Genomic DNA, 15,650 nt, shown 5'->3' on the forward strand with positions numbered 1-15,650 from the left:
CGCCCTCCAGTCGCCACTTCCTGTTTGTTTTCCTTTTCCTGACCTTTCACCCCTGTAGGCACCTGTTCTGCTTGGTTCTGGGTCCGTACATCCTGTCCAAACAATGGACGGGATGGGCGCATTGGCTCAGTTAATTATGTGACATTAAGTGACCGTTATTGTTGTGACTCTGACCAAACATAGTACTGCATTCATTTGAGCTGAATTCACACACACCTTCATTAGATTTTTATTTGTAAAACATTTGGAAACAGTGTACAGTGGACCCCAATGTATTTCTGGATGTTTCTGCAAAATTATTTGCAAAACAAATCCACCTATTTTTGTGACCCAGGAAATACAAAAAAATAATAATGCATAAATAAACTTATGAGAACAAAGTAATATAATTAAGAGAATAAAATTGTACAAGAATACATCAAAATTAATAGAATAAAGTCACAATTTCACAAGAATAAAGTTGTAATATTACAAAAATTAAGTCTTAATATTAGGAAATAATCAGAATATTATGATCTTGTCTCATACTATAACTATATTCTCAAACTATTTTTGAATTTAATCTCATAGGACTTTAATCTCTGAATTTTATTTATTTTTTCAAACAATCAATTTTATTTATAAAGCACCCTTCATACTAGAATCAACTCCAAGTGATTTTCTTAGCGTGGCCTTAATACTGCATCATATACTCCCTATTTTTATAGTGCATATTATCAAAAGAAAACGCAGCTGACACGCTATTGGCTGTATAAAGCAGCCAATCCAAGATCACCTTCCATTTTCCTTTGCTCTGATTGGCTGAATCCCCAAAATAAGGAAGATGTTGGATGTTTCTGCAGTAAGATGGTTTCCGTCGTGTATTAATGCATTTAAAGGTATAAACTATTAAAATAGGCAGATTATGATTATATTTCAGTGAAAGATTTAATCCACATCAAGAGCAAAACCTCTGACAAGAATATATAAAATATTTTCATTGGTTATTTGCAGATTTATTACTTTACACTAATAACTGGTCACAAAAAACAAAACATCTGAAATAATTCAGTTTACGACATGATTCTATTTACATTTTACCAATTTAAATTTTATATGGACCAGTCAGTTGATGATGTCTTCATTTTTCTTGAAAAGAGAGAAAGAAAGTGACTTTCAAGGTTTCCTCATGTGAAAGTGCAGCCTGAGTTGGATCTTCTGATTTGATGGATCAGGAGGCAGCTGAGAGCCAGAATAAGAATCTGTAAAAACAAGAAAACTATTAAGTATCAAAAACAAATGGGGGGGAGCAAATATCTGCTCTAAAAGTTATTAATTCTTCTTGTATAACTCTGCTTTGGGTTTTCTGATCCTTAACTGGTTCAATGAACATATAGGGACAGCCTTCAACCAATAAAATTACAATCAAGGATTCTGGGATGATTGTTATTTCAGAGCTAACTTAGCATTTATTATAAAGTATCAATCATTATTATTAAATGACACCTTATAAGTGCCTCTGTATATAGCAAAAAAAGAGGTGATTTTCTACCAAAGAAATCTGAACTTTTGAGATGAATCCCAGAAATTTTCTTTAAAAAAAATCTTAGAAAAATTTGAGTTTCAACAGTAAAATAATTGACATTTGAAACTTTGAAGCTTCGAAGATTTTTTTCTAGAAGATTTCTGAAATTAATCAAAAGAAAAATCTGACCATTTTCTTGCTAATTTTCAACTTTTTGGAGCTCAGAAATTTCCACCTTTTTTTTCTAGGAAATTTCTGAGATTAATTAAAAAAATTTTGACAGATACTTAAATCTGCAATGGTTCTAGCATACTACCGTAAACCAGCCCTACTGCCAGTTTATCCATGGAAATGATGGCTAAAACACTGAAACAATGGGTACGTCGTATTTGCAACGTCTAAAACAAAGGCTGAAAATCCCTGACAGTAAAGGAGAACGGAGTTCAAACTTACTTCGATGGAAAGAAATCCATAGAAAAGCGACATGCAAAAAGTCGGAATCAGTGTAATTCCTAGATAAAAAAAGTCTTTGCAGGGCTGTGGAAGGAAAGGCAGAAACATGAAGCATTTTCAAAACTATGACAGAATGGGAGCAATGACTGAATTCAGGACAATCTGAAAATAAGCCGATTAAATACCTCTGAAAAGATCTGATCTGGACCCGTGGTTCCCTGTTGGGACAAAGATCAAATTTTAGATTTTAATGTGGTTTATAGGTGTTTTGTTAAAACAAATGAATAAAAAAGATGCAAAAATTTGAATTAGTTTGTATTCAGTCTTTTACGATGGCACATTGTACATAAAAAAATGCCATTAATGTTCGCCAATAAATTTTGAGATTAAACTCAGAAAATTTCCAGAAAAAACAAGAAAATTTCTGAATTTGGAAGAAAGGAGTCAGAATTTTTTAGATTAATCTCAGAAATAATCTAGAAAAAATTTAAAATTTTGGAGTTTGAAAAGTTGAAAATTTCCTAGAAAAAACATGAGAAATCTTTAGATTAATCTCAGAAATTTTCCAGGAAAACAAGTTAACTTCTCAATTTAAAAATCAAACAAATTACTTTTAAAAACTCAGAAATGTTGACAATAATCTCAAGTTTTCCAGAAAAAATCTTTGAAATTTCTCAGTTTCAAAAGTTGAAACAAAAACAAACCTTTCTAGTTGATGCTAGATTTCTGTTAAATCGGTCTTTTGTTGTTTTTTTTGTTAAAATACTTCTAATTGTGACCCTTTTGGCTTTCCATACATCGCCTATCTGGAGCAGATCGCCAGGCAGATGAAACCAAACAGTTCCTGTAATAAGTCATTCTTGCATTGCTTTGGTGTGGAGAACCTTTGGTCGCATCTTCCTGCTCTGATGGACCTTAAATTAGCAGTTTTACTCAACATAATTGAACCTTATATGATAAACAGTGAAAGTTGGCCTCAGAACAATATTTGTATATCTTTTATGTTTCCCATTAAAAATGCTTGACATCATATTGTGAAATGATTGCATGTAACCAACCTGAGGTCTGGGTTTACATTTCAGTTTCGCGTCCGGTCCTTTTACTGTGCATTCGCAGGATGGTGGGATGATCTTACCCCAGTCTTCTGCACGAAGCACTCCGCAGCATTTTTCCTGCAACCACAGGTGACTTTATCTGTACCCGTCACCTTTAAGCAACCACAGGATGGATAGTTTTGATCCATCCCAAAACTATTAGCTTGGCTTGGTAAAAAGCCTTACTGTTTTTTGTATTTCTTGAATCTCGGTCTCGTTAAGTAGGCGCTCTATCATTTCTTCATCAGGTTTGGAGAAATCATCTATTAGCTGCAAGGTCAGAAAAACTGCATTAATAGAATCTTAGACTAGAGAAGACCAAATTATGAGCACAAAAGTTACAACAAACAAGATTATCCAGGACTTTAAGTTCCCAACAAAACAGATTCCTGTTGGTCCGTTCATCATAAAACTTAGATGGACCAAAGTTTGTAAAGGTCTACGTTCCACAACCGAAACTTGGGATCATATCGTCAAAACAGAACCTAGTGACTGAAATGAGAAAAGTACGGAAACCAAATAATCTCAAAATGTCATTTAGGTTGCATGTGAGAATGTAAAAGACGCTTCATGTGTCCAGTCAGAAGAGACTGAAGTCAGAGTTCTGAGACTAAATGTTGACTTGCGAACTTAAATTCTGAGATAAAAGTCATAATTCCAACATTAAAGTCATAATTAACTGAATAATGGATGTAAAAGAGAACAAAATACTCCAGAGAAACAGAAGGTGGGTAAATATTAGGCAGACGCATTACCGCTTTTCTAAAGATAGTGAATATAATCCCCATAAACAGATAGATGATCATCATGATTATCGTCAGACCTGCGAACTGTAAACGAAACCAAACAAACAGTAGATCAGACGATGGAAACAAAAACATTTAAAACTTTTGTGAGAATTTTGGAAGTGAACTTCTTTTGTTGCGTACGATCATCAGCATGATGTTGTTCTCTGTGACGGCGGCGCAGATTCCCAGGACAGCGATGAAGACAACGACAAGGGCGAACACCCATATCTTTAACAGGTTGAGGTCATTAAATCCAGAAACCTGAAACAAACACTGGATTACTGCCGAGTCACTCACACTCAGCCACTGGCGCAAAAATGCCTTATATGCTATGGGGCGCCGCTGGGGGGCGCCAAAACGATGGCAGAAAAATAATTTCTAGTCCATTTTCTGTATTGTGTACAATGATTTACAGTAGTGCCATTTGTAGAAGATTTAACGCCTTATGTGTGCAAAAACTATCTGCTTAACTTCTTCCATCTAATCTGATGCTTAATAGCAGCGTTGTTGATGTTTACCTTGTAGCTGGAGTAAGAGGCCATCACGGACACGTGAATGATCACGAATCCAATAACCTGGAGCAGAAAGTTAAAAACGGCAAGTCAGTTTAACTAATTACATAAAATGCAGACAATAAAGCCTAATCTGAATTGTTAAATTAGGGTTTGAGAGCAAAATAAGACTTTTAAAGTGGATTGCAAACATTTTTTAAAGGGAGTTTACACGGATGCATCGTGGAAGATGTCATTGCAACAAAAAGACACTAGAGGGAGACAAAGAGTTGAGAAAAGTTCTGCTTCCATTTACATTAAAAATAAAACGGACAAAAATCAAAAGTTATTAGAAAACAAAACAATTTGAAACATAATAGAAGAACAAAGGCAGGGAGTAATATTTCTTAAGATTTGTTTCAGAAAAAAAAATATTTTTTAGATTAGTTCAAAATCAGAAGGGCATTTTTTGAAAATTAAAAAAAAAATACAAGAAATAAAATACGAGTTAAAAGATCTAGTAAAAGAGGTACCAAAATATAAAAATCAAAAATTAAATGCAGGCAAACCGAATTTAAAAATCAGCATAAAACACATGAATATAATGTAACATTTATCTCATTAGAAAATTTATTTATCTTTAATTTACCAACAGAATAAAGAGAAATGTGAACCATAACCCCACTGAAAAAAAGAATGGTGCTCCAACAAATGGAGTTAATTTGTTTCGTACAATTGGTTACATTTAGTCAAACTTACTTTATTTATATTTGTTTAACATGACAACTTAAAAAACTCAGCGTATTTATTTGGATAAATTTAATTTATTACTTGTAAGATATTTTTTAGTTGGATCAACTGGACAAAAATGGCAGAAAAATGCAAAATCTGCATTCACCTGCTTTTTTCACCTCATTGCAAAAAGAGAGCTGAGACATTTGATGAAAAGTTTTTTATTCTGATTGAATACATAATAACTGCTACATTGTAAAAATGCAATGTGTTGCATTCAGAACAATTCAGGAATGGAATAAATGACCAAAACACTGAGATTTAAAAAGAACATTTTCTTCTTTTTTATTTTCAAATAAAGTTTCATGTGTGTAATTTGTAAAATGTGATATCTCACCAATCTTGTGTTGGTGGAAACTAATGAAGATCCTAAAACATTTTCTCCTGCAACTAAACTAATATGCTGGCAAAGTAACTTCTTGGTTTGCATATTTATAAAGCAAGAATTAATCAAAGCTGCCAAAGAATCAGAAATCAGAAATCCTTGCACTCACCACAAAAACCACATTGAGGAGGATAAAAGCTAATTTGAGGCAGGAGTTTGCTTTCCCCATCTTTGCTCTGGATGCTGCAGGTCAGGGTTCTGGAAGGTTCTGGAAGGTTCTGCTAACAAATATATGGGTGGGAAGCACAAAATGACATCACATCCCGGGTCGTTCATTGGAAAGCATGTGCATTTTTATCTGACAGGAGAGAGAGGTCGAGTGCAGCTCCGGCTGCAGGTTGTGCAACGCAGGCGGGAAATGATCTAACAGGAATCCATAAAAGGTAAAAAAATTCAATGAGAAGCAAAGAGAACAAGAAAAACATGAAGGATAATAATTGTTTATGTTGGGCAGATTGAGAACAGTTTTCTCCAGTGGGTTTCACTGCATCTGCTGTGGTTGGCTCCGGTCAGAAGGGGCCCACTGGACAAAGTTAGGAGGGGGGAAAGCAGCATAGTGGAAAAATGAGAGCAGAGTTCCTTGGAAGAGTTTATCGAGATGCAAGCATCTGCAGCCAAAACCACAGGGAGTTCTGGATGATTTCTGTTCACATCGAAAACATCCAACTTTCTCCAGCCAGTGTAGTAAAACTGAACAACATTATGACTCTCTAAATAACAAAACACTGACATTTACATCACATCTGGGTGAGTGACCAGGTAAAACCTGCCTGGTGAAAGTTTTCACTGCGCTGGAGGATTCACCGTCTGGTTTACAGGAAAACCATCAGGGAACCTTTTCTTTACATCTCTGAAAAGTCAGAATTAGGAAATTAATGAGGATTTAAAAACTTAAATTCTGCAGCTAAAGCAAGAATTCTGACTTCAATCTCAGAATTTTTCCCTCAGTTTAATCTGATTTGGGATTAAAGTCAGGAACACATTTGTCAGGTTTTTGGTCTCTTTAAACCCCGTCAGCTTCTGGCCAAACTTGAAAAAGCTTGTTTCCCTCAAAGCAATGCAGGAACCACTCGTCTCAGCGACATTTTTTATTTATGTTTTCTTTTTGTCTTTAGATTATTTCAGTTGACAGTGTAAGACCACCATGACTTCACATGAGTAGTGAGAGTCACAGAGCAGGTTGAACACCTACAAACTAATTAACTAGTTTTCCAGGTAATGTTAACAACCTACTTTTAAGTTAACAGTGAATGAACAAACACATAAAAGCCATTGCATCACAAGGCTAGTTGGTCTCTGAATGCAGATTAAATGATGAATGTCCCGTTCCCACCAGAGTGTCTTTGTGGAAGCTTGAAGCCGAGGCTCTTTGTCTGCAGACATCATTGTGAGCTCAGGTGTGACAAGTTACCTGATAGACTTCAGATGGACCTGAGTGAAAGGGATGGGTGCGCTTGATTCTCTGTGATGTGTGTGCCAGTTGGGTGGAGATGGCAAATGCACTCCAGTGTACCATTTGCTGTTTTAACTTGACAATATTAAGTGATTAGATGTGAACTTTAATTCTGAGAGTAAAGTCAAAATTTTAAGCTAAAAGTCAGAATTGTTCATTTACATTATTACTTTGAAGAATTAAAGTCAGTATTCTGAAATTAGGTTAAAACTTTGAATTCAGAGTGCTGACACTGGATGGTGATTAACAAACAAATTCTAAAAGTAAATTCAGAATTTAAGCTGTAAAATTCAAGTGGAAACAAACTCAAGTATTCACACATTTTGTGGCGAATGACAATATGCAAGATGAAACTTGGTGTTTAAAATTCAGTTAAGCTGCTTATATTGGGGGTTTGGTGAAGACGGGTCATTCAGGGTTATACAGGAAATGAGGACAGCAGGAGGGTTAAATATGCATTTTTCCATTAGTTCATTTATCCATTATTATAATAATTGGCCTGCCGTATTTTCTGTGGTGTTTCGTCCCGTCAAGTGGACACACATTTTTTATTTATCATTTCAGAAATGTGTCGTATTTGTCTCCGGATGGATGAGGCCTTTGGCTTTCCTTTCAAATTGTAAGTTACAAGAAAAACGATGATTTAAAACAATCAAAACAAAAACAAACTCCATCGGTGTAATTTAATTTGCAGCTGATCCAACTTAAACATATTGGGTTAACTGCTCACAATTAATTAAATTAAATTTATCCACATAAGTTTATTAAATTGTCATGTTAAACAAATGTTAATAAAGTAAGTTTGACAAACATAATTCTAATAGATGTGACCAATTAACACAATCTTTTAAAAGTTGGATTCTCTTGTTTTCAGCTTCACTAGGATTGGGTTAAATCAACAGAGCAGGTCTGTTTCATAACCTTCACTGTTTTTTTTTTACATCTCTTTGTGTTTTCTGGATATTATCCGAACTTATCAGTTCTTTTTCTTTTTGTCTGCCAAATTTCCCACCTGCCCACCATTGTGAGCAGAAATAACAGGAAGTTCTAAAAGGAAACAGGCGAGAAATAATTTCCTGAAAACTAAGTTAGAAAGTCAAATGATGCAAGTCGTATTTGAGAGGAAGGGTTGTGAAAAACTATTTCACAATAAACCTAAGTATGTTCTAGAAAACATCAAACATGTAGCTGAAAGTTTGCTAAAGTCCTGATGAATTCCTAGGATTTTATTTTTACTCGACACAAAAACACAAGAGGAATCTCCAGTTTTTTCCTGCTGACCTTTGTTTTCTGCTGCAGCCGCATCTGGAAAAAAGATTCATGAACAGGAAGTAATTAATTTCTAGCTGGTGATGTGATTTCTGTTTCCTGATGCCTGTAACTGCAGATGACCGTTTGTCCACCTTTCCTGAAGTCTGCACACACATCCACAGCCCTGGACAGGATGTCTTATAGCATCATAAAATTGCAGAGAGAAATCAGTTTGTATTTTTCTTTCTTTATTTTTACATTATTTTCTCATTCAAACATGAAAATGCAGATATTTGCTTTTCTAAATCTTGCACATCTTTCTGCAGCAAAAGGAGTTTAACATATAAAGCAACAACTAAACACAAACATTACAGCAAGGAGAGAAAAACTCCATGCAACTATATTTATATCTGGGTTTTGTCGACGTTAAAGACTCAGAATTTTTCACTTTGATGTTGGAATTTTGTCATAATCTAAAAATTCAGATAAAAAAAAAACACTTTAAGCTTGAAGTTATGACTTTAATTTTATATTTTTGATATAAAATAACTGATGGAATTTGGAGTCAGTAAGCAGGAAGTTGCAGCAGTTGGCCACTAGAGGGCATATGGCACACAGTGAGTATTCCTGATTCAGCAAGCCAACAATTATTCAGTGTGTTGTTGCCCCTGTTGCCCCGGGCCGGACATCTGGGGCCGGATGGGAGGCGGAAGAGGACTTCAGGAATCTCAGCCTCTGTTATGTCTGGTGCAGGATGAGGCCTTTCAGGGTTATATAAATGCTCAGTCTGGGTTGACTCATGGTTGCTAAAAACTTTACTAGACCACTATATTCTAGTAGTGGGTGTAAAATATTGAGCTGCATGACTGACTTTATTTTCACTCTTACATTTAAGTTTATGACATGCAAAATTACAAATGGATCACAATACCGTCTCCAAGTGTATTTTGGGTAAAACTCGTCACCAACGTCATCAGTCACTTGGCGATGAAAGGCAAACTAGGTAGAGCATTTTTAACGGACTAAGCGTCGTGTTTGAAGTTTCCCACTTGACCCACATGCAGAACACAAACAGGAGATGGTAAAAATCAGAAAAAGCTTATTTTAAACAGATCAGTGATTGAGTGTTGTCCTGGGACCACCGGATCGGGATCGTCTGAGATCTGAAGGAAGGGAAGATGAGAGGTGAGAGGACTATAAAAACAAAGGTGCATTGTTATTCAAATTAACTTTAATTATATGCAACAAAATGCATGTTTATTGATGCGGTACAAGGAAAAAAATAAGCCAATAAGTGGAGCTTTTGTTTGTTGGATACATGAAAGGCATTCGGTGAGTTTAAAAGGAAAGCAGCATCAGGATGTTCAAGTTGAAAACTTTGTGTTTAAAATCTAAAATCAAAACCAATATATATATATATGTGTGTGTGTGTGTGTGTGTGTGTGTGTGTGTGTGTGTGTGGTGGGGGGTTCATGGAAAATGTGCCGTGTGTAACTGTTGAAAAAGGTCATGGGATTCTTGAGCAGACTGAGGCCGACACACATTCCCATCTGCAGCTTTTACAGTAAAACTCTTGGTTGGTTTCAGTTTGACTCACTTTATATGCAAGTGCTTTACTTTGGCTCAGCACATGTGGTAACAGTCATGATTCAGTTATGATGTTAAGGATCAAGAATTGATAAGGTCAGATAAGAGCAATTTCCAGAAATAAGCAGCTCTTAGATGTGAATTCTAAAAGAAACTTAAATACAGGAAAAATCTGTAAAACCTACCAACCAGACCTACTCTGTTAGCTTCACACATCCGTATTCTTCAAATGTACAACCATCCACTACTTTATGAGTTTCTACCAAAGGGGTTTCCAAAACAAACATGGCACATTTTCAATAACAGTTAAGAAAAAATGTGCAACCACATGACAGGGTGTAACAGAAAGCAAAGTAGCAGGAATGCCAGTGGCTCTGTAACTCCAAAACAAAAACCCTGAACTCCAAACGGCTCCATGTTTGTTATTTCTGAAAGTGAACTCCGTCGTTCAGCTCTGCAGAGGCCCGGTAACCGTATGTTCATTTGGTTCAGGTGTGTCAGAGAAGGGATCCGTCACAATAAAATACAACATTTATGGTGGAAGCATCACAAAGTGTGGAAACGTTTGCAAAACATTTTATTTGGTAACATTTTTTCTAAATAAAGACTAAAAGGAAAGAATCTGAACGATATTTGAGCATCATTCCATGAAACCCATCAAGACTTGGAGGTGGATCTCAATAATCCCTCATTGCCATATCTGCTATTCCTGCTCTGTCGTGACGATTGATCTGATTGATCATTTTAATGGAGATGATCAATCCCACCATCTGGAAGAACAAGAAGAGACATGAGAACAAAGGAAGGTTCTGGTCTAACTGTTGGGTTTATTCTGAATGTTTCAGCCTCCTCTCCTCCTAAACTGACATCCATTGTTTGATAGCCAATCTGCTATTCTGCTAAAGCACCACTACTTGACGAAACATATTAGCATCCCATGTTTTCCTCTGTTTTAGAGATGGGAAATCAACGATATTGGATATAAATGTGTCCTGAGTCAATTCCAACGTGTCCAGTCGTTTGGTCCATATTGTTGTTTCACATCTTTTTACTTTCATTTTATATCTGTAGACCAACTGAATACTGAACCACGGAATATAAGTTTAAACATGTTGTACTTAAAACTGCAGTAACTTTTACAAAAATGTATTTATCTGTTGAAACTATCACCATGTTGTGACAGAATGAGACATACTCTGTGAAGAGATCGATCTCCTCCACCTCGTCTCTGAGCTACTACTGCTGTCTGCAGAAGTGCAAAAACATCCAGAGCTAGAAGGAGGGTCTTAGTGCTGTCAATCAGATTCATGTACTCGCTGCTAAATGTGCTAATGGCAGAGAAACAACTTCCTGTTACAGGAAACCCATATCTTCGGTGGCTATGCTAACTAGCTTTAGCATTCATGCCAGCCTATGTTGTGGTGAACCAGCTGTAGCTTAGCAAAGAGCTAGCAGGAGGGGGTGAGGGCGAGAGCGCTGATCTCCACATGTTCAATTCAAACACAGTAACTGCTGGTGTAGAACTTGGATTTTACATTAAAATGGCCTAAAAGCCATTTTTTGGCTCCTAATTTTCCTTCATGACTGGAGTTGGATTGTTTTTAATCCACCATTTCTCCAAAATAAAAATTTCTACATGTATCCACATGCATGGAGTTCAGTTATTTGTTAGCTTTATTTAAGGCTACCTGTTTAAAGCAAATACAGCTGATAAGGAGAGCTCTTACTGCCAGAGAAGAAAAAATTACAATGGTAATTATTGACAGAGGTGCAATTTTAATTTTCACGATAAAAGTGAAGAAAATTAGGACCAAAACATTTTTGTCTCCCTTCTCAAGTCTTTCAGTCTTAAAGGATTTGTGTTGCTGTGCAGTGATGATTGTCTGTAGACGATGACAGAGAAAATGAGCAGAACTTACAGCAACGAAAGCGAATCCAAAAGTGATGCCTAGGATAATATTTATGCCATATTCAACATAAACCCCAACAACTTCACCACAGGACTGAAAGACAGAAAGTTGAGAGTACGTTACGGGTTGCACCCTGGAGATGTAACAAAATGGTTAAGTGACATTTGCTTGACTGAATACCTTGGGGTGGACAGAGAAAAGTCCTCTGTATCCCTGTGAGAAAACAACATGTTCAAACATTTGCAGATAATTAGTGCATTCTTTAACAGAAGATGAATTATTAAACCTTTTTAACTCACCTGTGAAATGGATTTACATTCTGATCCATATGAAGGTGTGCAGCGACAGGAGTCAGGGATGTCTGAGCCCCAGTCCTCGACTCCAGTCCATCCACAACACTGAAGCTGAAACACGAGACTTTAAAATTAGGATTTTATACATTACAACAATGCAGAATACATTCTGAAACAAAAGAATTGCAGATGCTTTAATTTTAATCTAATTATTTGTCCATCACTAATATGCACAATGTGTTTTTTATTAAACAGGTTTGTCTGTGCTTCCTTTAAAACACCACCAGGGGGAGCCCTTTAGTCTTACTTGTTTTTGCACGGTTATAAGAATTTTTTTTTTCTCATCGTCTTTCAAGATCTCCTTGGCAACTTCAGGACTTCGAAAGTTTTCCATGGCCTAAACATTAAGGCAGAACATGATTAGATAGAACCAGACAAAACACATACAAGATGGAAACAAGTAGGAAATGTACTTTGTTGTCATTGGGGATTTTCTAATGAGTGACGGTATCATTTTATGCCTTTATGTTTTTCCATATATGACATCAGCACTTTGCTGGACTAAAAAAGGCTAAAATCCCTGCCAGCATGCCTAGGTGGCCCCCATGTGGGGAAAAGGAGGGCAGACTATATGGGCCCCACATGGGTTTGCCCATTTAGGGCCCATGTAGCGCCCATGTGGGCTGTGGCCCTACATGGGCCCTACATGGGCAAACCCATGTGGGGCCATCATGGAACCCACGGACAAACCCATATGGGACCCATATAGTCTGCCCTCCTTTTCCCCACATGGGGCCCACCTAGGCATGCTGGCTGGGAAGCTCAACAGCATTTCTACAAACAAGATATTTGATAAAACAGGCTGCAGAAAACTGATGCCTGATTTTATTTTGTGACAAACTCCAGGAAATGGTTAGATACCAATAAGCCATAAAACTCTGCACTAGACTTCACCGTACAGGAAGAGATCTGGTTATTGGTCTATACCAGAGAAGCTTGCATTGCTTTGGTGTGGAGAGCTTTAGTGATGGTTCCAGGACTTGACAGAAAGAAATAAAAAGACTGATTTCATTGCAACTGTGTCTGTGAGCTGGTTGTCCTTCAGTGACTGGATGCAGCGAATGAGGTCTGAGTCAGACGGTGCTGTGCGTCGACGTCAGTGATCGCTGCGCCTGCTCTACCAGCTGACCCGTTTCCTTAACTCAGCCCAGTTTCCTGCACTACACAACTTCTGTAGTAGATTACCTGATTTTTTGAAACACTGACAAGAACTCCACAGATTACCATGAGCACCATTCCAATGCCCATCAAAACCGCAAACTGCAAAGAAAACAATAATTATTGAATTAGTGATCAACTTAGAATTAGAATTAAATTTTGTGAAATGTACATACAAACTTGAGGCCACATTTATTTTCGGTGCGTGCAGCGTGGCTCCCCAGCAAGGAGATCAGGACAGTGCTAATGGCAAACACCCAGAACCAGAATACGCTGGGGGCGTCAAGCCCTTCCATCTGATCAAAGAGCAAAAACACAGGACTCACCGATTATTGTTTCAAGTTTTTCCAAGTTTATTTGTTTCCCCCAACTTTCTGTTCTCCACTGTATCTAGTTATTGGCAATTATCATTACAGAGAGGATTTTAACCCATCGTAGGCCGTTTACGTCTCCAGGCTACGGGAGCAAGGCGGCATTTCCTCAAAGGAAAGAATCTATGAAACATTAGTCCAAAATAAAGCACATTAAAGTTTAGTTTTTGTGTTTTACCTCATAGTCACTGAGATTGATCTGCAGTAATCCGTAGATCAACATGCCTCCCAAACACTAAAAAAAGGAATTCACAAGTTTATTCAATAAAAACAAACAAAATACAAAAACATTTTATTTTCCTTCATATTTCCAAAAAATGAAATTTCAACAGTAAAGAAAATAAAACATGTTATTGATAATAGTCTGTTTAACCAGCATTAGCATCAGTGAAATGCGATAGGAGCCACAGTGAGGGTTAAATTTCACATTTCATCACACAAAGTTATCATTTCATGGCAGATTTTTCAATAAATGCATTTAAAAGTATTAGTTTTCTCTATTTGTCACATATTTGTCATTTCTACATTAAAACACTAGGGAGCGACGCAGAACTAAAAACTAAAAGATACTGGACATAAAAATGTTTGATAATAGAAAAATAATTCAAATATTTAAACTACAGTCAAGATTAAAGTGACAGTTTAATGTCGACTGGACAAAACTGTTGGCTTTGAAAAATTATTCATTTCTATCAAAGATATGCAGCGACTCCTGCAATTTAGACTCAATTTGAAAAGCAATTAAATCCCTTATAACTAAATAAATAGTAACAGTTATGCAAAAAACGAAACTAATTTAGAAGATTGCATCTTTGAGGCATCAGAAAAATGGGAAGGAAAGTAGAAAAATAAGTAAAATCAGAGAAGTGTAACCATTAATCAAATAAAAGTAACAGGAAGTGAATATTTTTGCCATTTTTATTTCTACTTTGCTCTCCCTTTTAGTAGTTTTGAAAAATTAAGATGTAAAAATCTAAATATCTAGTCATTTTTACCTGCTGACCTCATTAATTATTATATATTTTAAGTGCTTTGAAAAGAACATTAGTTAAATTTTCTACATAAATAAAAAAAAAACTTATAAAATCCAAAGAAAATAATTTTACTTACTGTAAACAAGCAATTGAAGGAGATGAAAACAGCCTTCAGGCATCCATCAATTTTCCCCATTTTGTCTGTTTTACTTTGACTAGACAGTTGAAAGAGAACTGAACTGTTCAGAGACGAAGTTATGCTGCTGCTCCTGCAGGCGATCAGCTCAAAGACACAGAGGGGAAATCAGCAACCTGCCAATGACCAGGATGAGGAAGCATCAAAACTTAACAAATACGTAAATTTAACAAGACGGGAATTAAAAATGCTCCAGTTTTAGGATCTCATTTCCACTCAAGATGTTTTTCAAGCAGAATTTAAGGAATATTTTTCAATCATACAGAAGATGAGATTAAACATAAACATCTTCAGTCTGAACAAGAGCAGAAGGAGGAAGCATAAAATCAGCAATTAAAGCAGTTCCAGGAGGAAACGCAGAAAAACACTGTGTTCAATTGTTTGTTTTTTTCTTCCTGCTTTTAAACTTCAGTTTTACCAGAAAACCTGGAAAAACGGAAGTTCATGAACACCTTTTTTCCCATTTCATATTGTTTCTGAACTGTTCGTGCTTTGCTAGAGCGGCGATGCAGCAACACGTCGATCTCAGCATCAGGTGACAAACTGACGCTGAGAGCAGCACGTCCTCCTCTGACTCGCTTAAAACGGTCGTAACTTTATTAAAGAACAACAAAAGTATCAACAAAATGTGTTCAAATTAATGACCCGACAACAATAATAACCTCAGTGATTATTGTTTCAACAAGGTGTTGCGCAATCCTGTGCGTCGGAGAATAAAAAGGTGTGAGTGGTTTAGAGTTGATCACCTGTTCGGGTTGTTTTACCTTTGATTACCTTTGTCTTGGTGCATCACAGCTTCTGTAGTTTCTGAACATCCAATAAACGACAAACTTGGACTAATTACCTCGTTCTTTGTGAGAATACGCCATTTACAACAAACATCAAACACG

At 36.4% G+C, this 15,650-nt stretch overlaps 2 protein-coding genes across 2 annotated transcripts; both read right to left on the reverse strand.

The window, feature by feature from the left end:
* Window positions 1-213: 213 nt before the first annotated feature.
* On the reverse strand, window positions 214-5,763 carry LOC106942514 (23 kDa integral membrane protein-like). Its single transcript, XM_015025820.1, has 9 exons — window positions 5,617-5,763; window positions 4,358-4,414; window positions 3,981-4,100; window positions 3,807-3,881; window positions 3,238-3,321; window positions 3,016-3,129; window positions 2,143-2,175; window positions 1,958-2,041; window positions 214-1,241 (listed from the first exon to the last, which is right to left on the reverse strand). The coding sequence occupies exons 1-9, from the start codon at window positions 5,674-5,676 to the stop codon at window positions 1,167-1,169; spliced, it is 702 nt and encodes a 233-aa protein (XP_014881306.1). The 5' UTR covers window positions 5,677-5,763; the 3' UTR covers window positions 214-1,166.
* A 4,595-nt stretch (window positions 5,764-10,358) lies between these two features.
* On the reverse strand, window positions 10,359-15,139 carry LOC106942515 (tetraspanin-8-like). Its single transcript, XM_015025821.1, has 9 exons — window positions 14,701-15,139; window positions 13,769-13,825; window positions 13,396-13,515; window positions 13,247-13,321; window positions 12,309-12,398; window positions 12,008-12,112; window positions 11,889-11,921; window positions 11,718-11,801; window positions 10,359-10,568 (listed from the first exon to the last, which is right to left on the reverse strand). The coding sequence occupies exons 1-9, from the start codon at window positions 14,758-14,760 to the stop codon at window positions 10,476-10,478; spliced, it is 717 nt and encodes a 238-aa protein (XP_014881307.1). The 5' UTR covers window positions 14,761-15,139; the 3' UTR covers window positions 10,359-10,475.
* Between the last annotated feature and the right edge of the window lie 511 nt (window positions 15,140-15,650).

Source organism: Poecilia latipinna, unplaced genomic scaffold, assembly GCF_001443285.1.
Source record: "Poecilia latipinna isolate Pla-1442-1.1 unplaced genomic scaffold, P_latipinna-1.0 Scaffold4334, whole genome shotgun sequence".
Lineage (NCBI taxonomy): Eukaryota > Metazoa > Chordata > Actinopteri > Cyprinodontiformes > Poeciliidae > Poecilia > Poecilia latipinna.

Excerpts from the sequence above, each read along its gene's own strand:
- LOC106942514 (XM_015025820.1), bottom strand. The coding sequence starts at position 5,676 with ATGGGGAAAGCAAACTCCTGCCTCAAATTAGCTTTTATCCTCCTCAAT. Across the intron at positions 3,882-3,980 it reads ACAACATCATGCTGATGATC|TTCGCAGGTCTGACGATAAT; the intron begins GTACGCAACAAA and ends TTTCGTTTACAG. Across the intron at positions 2,176-3,015 it reads AATGTAAACCCAGACCTCAG|GGAACCACGGGTCCAGATCA; the intron begins GTTGGTTACATG and ends TTGTCCCAACAG.
- LOC106942515 (XM_015025821.1), bottom strand. The coding sequence starts at position 14,760 with ATGGGGAAAATTGATGGATGCCTGAAGGCTGTTTTCATCTCCTTCAAT. Across the intron at positions 13,826-14,700 it reads CCTTCAATTGCTTGTTTACA|TGTTTGGGAGGCATGTTGAT; the intron begins GTAAGTAAAATT and ends TCCTTTTTTTAG. Across the intron at positions 12,399-13,246 it reads TCAGTGTTTCAAAAAATCAG|GCCATGGAAAACTTTCGAAG; the intron begins GTAATCTACTAC and ends CTTAATGTTTAG.